The sequence below is a fragment of the Cryptotermes secundus genome, unplaced genomic scaffold (assembly GCF_002891405.2).
Source record: "Cryptotermes secundus unplaced genomic scaffold, Csec_1.0 scaffold13, whole genome shotgun sequence".
Lineage (NCBI taxonomy): Eukaryota > Metazoa > Arthropoda > Insecta > Blattodea > Kalotermitidae > Cryptotermes > Cryptotermes secundus.
In genome coordinates this window covers 1,754,021-1,761,368 of record NW_019734350.1, presented here as the reverse complement: position 1 = coordinate 1,761,368, position 7,348 = coordinate 1,754,021, and the positions used below count along the sequence as shown (strand labels likewise).

The 7,348-nt window shown below is 39.8% G+C and overlaps 1 protein-coding gene across 4 annotated transcripts in view; it reads right to left on the bottom strand.

The window, feature by feature from the left end:
- LOC111868743 (zinc finger and SCAN domain-containing protein 2) overlaps window positions 1–4,768 on the bottom strand; it is a 23,732-nt gene extending 18,964 nt beyond the window's left edge. Inside the window, exons 1-2 of one of the 4 annotated variants that reach the window (XM_023859681.2) lie at window positions 4,665–4,768; window positions 3,775–4,040 (exon numbers count right to left, since the gene is read on the bottom strand). In XM_023859681.2, the coding sequence (XP_023715449.1) occupies window positions 3,775–4,014 (240 nt within the window). In that variant the 5' untranslated portion in view covers window positions 4,015–4,040; window positions 4,665–4,768. The other 3 variants (XM_023859678.2, XM_023859680.2, XM_023859679.2) reach the window with 3 other exon arrangements.
- Between the last annotated feature and the right edge of the window lie 2,580 nt (window positions 4,769–7,348).

Here is a 7,348-nt window from a genome sequence, read left to right as displayed (position 1 = left end):
ATGTTTAAAAACCTCTGCCTTGAGGTATCCCCATAAAAAAATCACAGGGCATTAGATCAGGTGATTGCGCTGCCCACGGGATGTCACCTTGAAGCAAGATGAGCCGTAGGGGGAACTTTGCCTTCAAAACTGTCATCAAAGCTCAGGCTGTGCGGGCCATGGCACCATCCTGTTGGAACCAGACATTTCCTAGATGCATTTCTTCAAGAGCTGGTTCGAAAAAGTTTTCAATCATGTCCACATAACGCTGTGAATTGACAGTAACTGCATGATTGTATTCTTCAAAAAAATATGGGCCATTAACTCCAACTCTCAACAAAGCACACCATACTGTCACCTTATCACTGTGAAGTGGCCTCTCATGGAGCTCTCTGGGATTGTTACCACTCCAATAGTGCATATTCTGCTTGTTGACATCTGAATAGGTGAAATTGTGCCTCATCACTAAAGAAAACAAGTGCATCAGGGGGTAAAGTTTCCAATAATGTTTCGCATGCAGTTATTCGGCTCTGGAAATCATGTGATGACAATTCTTGCACAACAACCATCTTATAGGGATGGAGATGAAGATGTTCGTGAAGAATTTGGTGCATTGAATGATTGGATTTGTCTAGGGTGACTGCATGTTTGCGAGCAGAGCATCCTGGAGATCTCAAAATCGACTGTCGAACTGCCTCCACATTTTCTGGCGTCATAATGGTCTGTTGTCGTCCTGATGATTTTTTCAGCACACTCCCGGTTGTCATAAAGTTCTCTACCCACAAAATAATTGATTTCCGGTCGGGAACTTGACCTCTGGGCTTAATTCCGAAGTGAGTATGGAACGCACGCTGCACCACCACGTAGGAATGGTTGCTCGAAATATAGGCTTCGACAGCAAACGCACACTGCTCACTCGTCCACCTCATGTTTCCTACTGAGGGGTATTAGACAGAAACTTCCATGACTGCTGCATTCGCCAAGCCTATTCCCACTTTTCTGCGACCTCTCCTCCTTCACAATGCGTCTTCACAAAAAAGAAGTTTCTGTGCCCCACCCTGTATATTATTTTGGTTCATCTTTCAGCAGCCAGTTACTTCTGCTTAATTTTCTTGTATAATGTGTTGATGGAGTTACAATACTTACTTACATGCTTCTAGTTATACTCACAAAGTTAAAGAAAATATAGTTTCATTATAATTGGATATATATTTTATATTTCTCCAATATATCTAAATTCAGTAACAGGTTAGTTAAATTAAATTAAATTTAATTTTAGTTACATTTTTGTTACAAGAAATCTGATAGCAGAGGAACTCATGTGGCTGTAAATTAAATAGGCTCAAGTTCATGACATAAAGTCCCCCCCTCCCTCTTTCTCTGGCCGAATGTTCCAATTGCATAGTTCACAGTATATATATATATATACACACACACACACACACACACAAGCCTTCATTCCTTTCACCACAGAAATGGCTTGTGAACTAACTTGCTAAGGTTTAGCTGCCTATGCCGCGTTACATGGCTGTAAGAAATGCCTCAGGAAAAGAAAATTAGATGGGATTTGTGAATTCTGATTTTTAAGAAACAGAATTATAGAATGATGATGTGTGAGAACCAGTAGCATTAAGTTACCAGAGTTTAGTAATAACTGGAAACATATACATGGTGTGTTCAAAAAGTATCGAACCTTCTTTTTTCCCGCATAAACTAATGAAGCACGGGAGGCTCCCTTCAGTGGAGATGTGGAGGGGACATTCATTCACAGTTGTGAATTTTTTCCCACCCGCAGAAAGCGTCAGTCGCTGGCAGTCAGCCTATGAGTGAGAATGTGTAGTGAGCGCTTGTTGGATTCCAGTAAGGTGTAAAATGACAGAACAACATGAGCAGCAATACTGCATCAAATTTTACCAAAAGCTTGGCAATACCCAAGTGGAAACCAGTCACAAGATTCAACAGGCTTTCAGGGACGATGCCATGAGCAACTCACGGATAAAGGAGTGGTACAACCACTTCAAAGATGGCTGCACATCATTGGACAGCGAACCGCGTTCAGGCAGACCCTCAACAAGCCAAAATGAGAATGTCATTGAGCAAGTGCAGACTTTGGTCATGGAGGACTGTCGTATCACAGTCCAAGAACTTGTGAACGAGATAGGGTAAGCATTGGATCGGTACATTCAATTTTGACCGAGGATTTGGGCATGAGGAGAGTGTCTGCAAAATTTGTACCGAAACTGCTAACAATGGAGCAGAAGCAATGCTGTCTGGAAATCGCACAGGACGTGCTGGACAATGCAAACAGTAAGCTCAACTTTCTGAACACCACGATCACAGGCGATGAGTCGTGGGTTTATGGGTACGACCCGGAAATCAAGATGCAGTTGTCACAGTGGAAACATCCGAAATCCCTGGGGCCAAAAAAAGCATAGCAGGTCCACAGCAATGTCAAGGTCATGTTGGCTGTTTTCTTCGACTCGTGTGGGGTTGTGCATCATGAGTACGCATCACAAGGCCAAACCATCACAAGGGAATACTACCAGGAGGTCCTTCGTCGCCTTCGTGATGCTGTGCGCTGCAAACGACCGGATCTGTGGGCAGCAAAATCTTGGCAGCTCCATCATGATAACGCACCCGCCCATTCTGCACATTTGATTCAGACTTTTGTCGCCAAACACAACATCCCTGTGGTTCATCAGGCTCCCTACTCCCCCAACATGGCTCCGTGTGACTTTTGGCTATTTCCCAAGCTGAAAATGCCGCTGAAAGGAATCTGATTTGAGTCAAGAGAAGACATCATGCGGAATGCGACGGCTTGGCTGATCACCATTCCAAAAGATGCGTTCCAGAAGTGTTTCCAACAATGGCGGAAGTGCTGGGAGAAGTGTGTGCATTACCAAGGAGACTACTTTTATGGGAATTAGGGTTTTGTACCTCCAAATCAATAAATGTATTTCTGCCGACCAAAGGTTCGATACTTTTTGAACACACCACGTATAGTATTATTATACAACTGTCAATATAACAAATTCCTAATAAATAAACCAGTATTACTGTATTAATATTTCTTATCCTTATTATGAATATGTGGTGTTGACAGATGTATAATAACACTACACAGTAATATAAAACAGGATGCAAATGATAAAGATAACTGGAAACATTTAATTCTCCAGTTACCTTTAAAACATTTAACTGTCCAGCAGTTGAAGGGGTTTGTTTGAATATTTATGTTTCCACTAGCACCATCATCCAAGCATATCAGTGGTACAAAGAAAGATTGTCCTTTGTAACTTTAATTCTTAATGCTGTCTTCTCAAACTTCCCTTCTCATTTTCATTTTCTCAACTTCCTATTTGTATTTTTATCTGGTATCACTTAAATTAACTTTAGCTGATCATTACGAGTATTTATCAAGTAACAAGATTGTTACTTTCTGGCTCTTGGACTGAAGTGTTTGTTCCAATGTTTGCACAGTCCATAATATGAAAGAAGACTGCTTTTCATCTTGTTCTTTTTAGGATTTTTTCATAATTGATCTATTTTCTGCATAAATAGCTGTAAAAGTATTCTCAGGCCTGTTATAAACACTCCCCTTGCCTCATATTTGAAGTAAAATTCTGAAGTAAATTTTTGATAATTTGTTATATTTGTTCAGCTAAAAGCATGAACAATTTTCAATTCTGTTCAGTACAATTAGGATACATACAGCAATGGTATGTTTTAAAACACAATAACATCATGCATTTAGGAATTTGAAAATTAGTGTAAGTACAAAAAACTGCTGCATACTTGTGGCACTAGCGTAATGAGCTGCTGTTCTGTATAATTACTTCCTGCAGTTGTTAGTAATGGATCAGGAAGTTGTTGTTGCTCCTGTTGCACATATATAACCATAGATCGATCTATGCCTCCTTCTGTGGTGGTCGTGCAGGTAGTGGCAGTAGAGGTTGCAGAAGCAATTTCACATCTTTCTCTCCTTTCTTCTGAGCCCAATGATGCTAGGGCTAAGTTCCTATCCACATCATCCATTATAACGTACCATTACCTTAGGCTACCTGTAATTATGAAACTAAATGTGCAAAGATTCTAAAAGTTACTCTCATTTGAAAAAAACTTGATTTCAAATAATGAAACGCGTTATGATTTCTCGATGACAAAGACATTAGTAAAAATTCACACATATGCAATACTTTAGAGGTTATATTACACAGTATGCGAGGGCAACTTGTCGAAACAGCCGAGCACCTTAACCACACATTTGGATTCACATGGGATAGGAAAACAGGCAAAATACGGCACAGTTTGTAACATTATGGGGAGAAACGGGCAGGAAACGTTTTTGTGTACTTAAATTTGTAGCTTTATTATAAAAATAACATAAATTGTACAAAACAATGTTCCTTTCCGCAACCATTCAATACGTCAACTTCAAGTATTAGTATACCCCTCCCCCTTGTAATTACACCCATGAGTAGTCGGGAGAGAGTCTATATCCTGCCTTTCTTAGGAATCTCTAGCCAACTCCGGCCTATTAAAATAGGGGTACTCACGTTCCCCCACCAGTTGAAATGTATCTGTTAGAAGGTGCAAGTAGCTGAAGATATTCCCTTCGTTAATAATCATATAATTAGCTCAAATGAAGACCGGAATTAATGTTATTATATTATGACGTCACGTACCTTCTAAACTGGCGAAGTCAGCCATAAATGCAATTTCGTGATCGCCATGACGTCATGCACTGAGCTGCTTGGATACTATTGTTAAGTTTCCACATGTCTGACATCAAGGTCCTACACAGTTGATCCGTGGTAGGAACTACCGAAAATGAAAATTTCTACGCGGTTGGTGGAGCGTAATTTGAAATACATATAAAAAGGTGAAGTTGTCCCTGCGCTTAACTACGCCATAAAGGTGTATGGAGGAATGGCTATATAGATCCATGTTCTGACCTGGGCACTAGCTGGAGGTGAGTCTTGGATCTATACATCCACTCCCCCATACTCCTTCAGGACGTTGCGCTTAATAAATTTAGTGCAGGAATAAGTTTATCTTTAAGTATTACATTTTGAGAACCCATGATGTATGCAATTGAAAGAGAATAAAAAACGACTGAACCAAACATGAACTGAGGAGTTCTGTCTTCTAGGGTATAACCCTGTGTAATCTGTTGGAAGTTAAACGATGTTTCGTCGGAACATGTCGTTTCCATCTTCAGGGTCGAAGAATGAGCCAAACAAGAAACCAGCATGAAAGCAGGTGGAAAGCAAAGCTGGATTTGCTTGGTGTACGATCTTCGACCCTGGTAATGGAGACATGTTCCTCCAAAATATCGATTAATTTATAACGGACTACACAGCGTTAATCCCAGACGACATAATTCTTCATTACCGCTGCTGAGGACCTCAAATCCTGCAAACATACGCTGTTATTATGGATTCATAAGTAACGTTCAGGGCCTAAAGTCGTGCTTGCACTCAATAGCTACTCCTAAGATAGTTTCCAGTCGCCATTATCACACTATACAGAACACTTAGGTATGTTCTGATTAGTGATATGTAGTCACTATGACTGTCCAAGTAATCGAATACAATTACATAAAATCTAATTCAGCGTATGTCCTCTGTACATGGCCTGACAACAGAGTTTCAGGACTGGTGCTGCAGCAGTCATATTAGGTGGTGGTGAAGCGAACTACTGTCATCTATGTGTAGTTCTACATATTAAGAAAAATTTGCCAGAATCAGCAAATCCAGTCGCTGACACTTCATGAATAGATATTCTGTGAGTTTTGTTTCTAACTGTTATCAATATTTTAGACATGGAGCAACGAATGAATACGCAATTTTGTTTTAAACTGGGTTAAACGCCAGTGAAATGTTGCAGACTGTCTGTGCTGATGAAGCCTTTAGTTGTATAGCAATGCATCTGAATGGTCTGAACGATTTAAAGCCAGGTGTGAATCAAGTAGACCATATTTTGATAGATAGGAGACGGCACTCAAGTATACTTGATGTCCGATCATTCAGGGCAGCAGATTGTGATACTGACCACTACCTGGTGGTGGCAAAGGTTGGGGAAAGACTGGCAGTGAGCAAACAAGCAACACACAGAGTTCATATGGAGAGGTTCAATCTCAAGAAATTAAATGAGGTAGAGGGTAAGGAGCAGTATTGTGTTGAAATCTCAAATAGGTTCACAGCTTTGGAAAACTTGGAAACTGAGGTGGATGTTGATAAAGCTTGGGAAACTATTAGAGAGAATATAAAAATGTCTGCCAAAGAGAGTCTAGGTTATTATGAACTGAAGAAGCATAAGCCATGGTTCAATGAAGGATGCTCAAAATTATTAGATCAAAGAAAGCAGGCCAAATTGCAATGGTTACAGGATCCAAGCAAGTTAAATGGGGATAATCTGAACAATATAAGACGTGAAACCAGCAGGCATTTCAGGAACAAAAAGAAGGAATATCTGAAAGACAAACTTGATGAGCTTGCAATGAACAGTAAAAACAAGAACATTAGAGACCTGTATAGAGGAATAAATGACTTTAAGAGGGGTTACCAGCCTAGCAGCAACTTAGTGAAGGATGAGAATGGTGATCTGCTTGCAGATTCTCACAACACTTTGAATAGGTGGAGGAAGTACCTCTCTCAGTTATTGAATGTACATAGGGTCAGTGCTGTTAAGCAGACAGAAATCCATACAGCTGAGCCATTAATACCTGATCCTAGCCCTTTTGAGGTTGAAAGTGCTATTGCAAAATTGAAACGGCATAAATCGCCAGATAGTGATCAAATTCCGGCAGAACTTATTCAAGCAGGAGGCAAAATATTACATTCTAAGATCCACAATCTAATTACTTCTATTTGGCATAAGGAAAAATTGCCTAATCAGTGGAAGGAGTCTATTATTGTACTAGTTCACAAGAAGGGTGATAAAACTGACTGTAATAATTATCAGGGGATATCACTGATATCAACTTTATATAAAATCTTGTCCAATATTCTTCTTTAAAGGTTAAGTCTATATATAGATGAAATTATTGGGGATCATCAGTGTGGGTTTCGACGTAACAAATCAACTGCAGATCAGATCTTTTGCATTTGTCAGATATTGGTGAAAAAATGGGAGTGAGACAGGGCGACAGTACATCAGCTATTCATACACTTCAAGAAAGCCTACGATTCAGTTAGGAGGGAAGTATTGTACAATATTGTGATAGAGTTTGGGATACCCATGAAATCATTTAGGTTGATTAAAATGTGTTTAAACAAAACGTATAGTAAAGTCCATGTAGGTAAAAATTTGTCTGATAAATTTCCTGTCCAGAATGGCCTAAAACAAGGAGATGCTTTATCGCCAC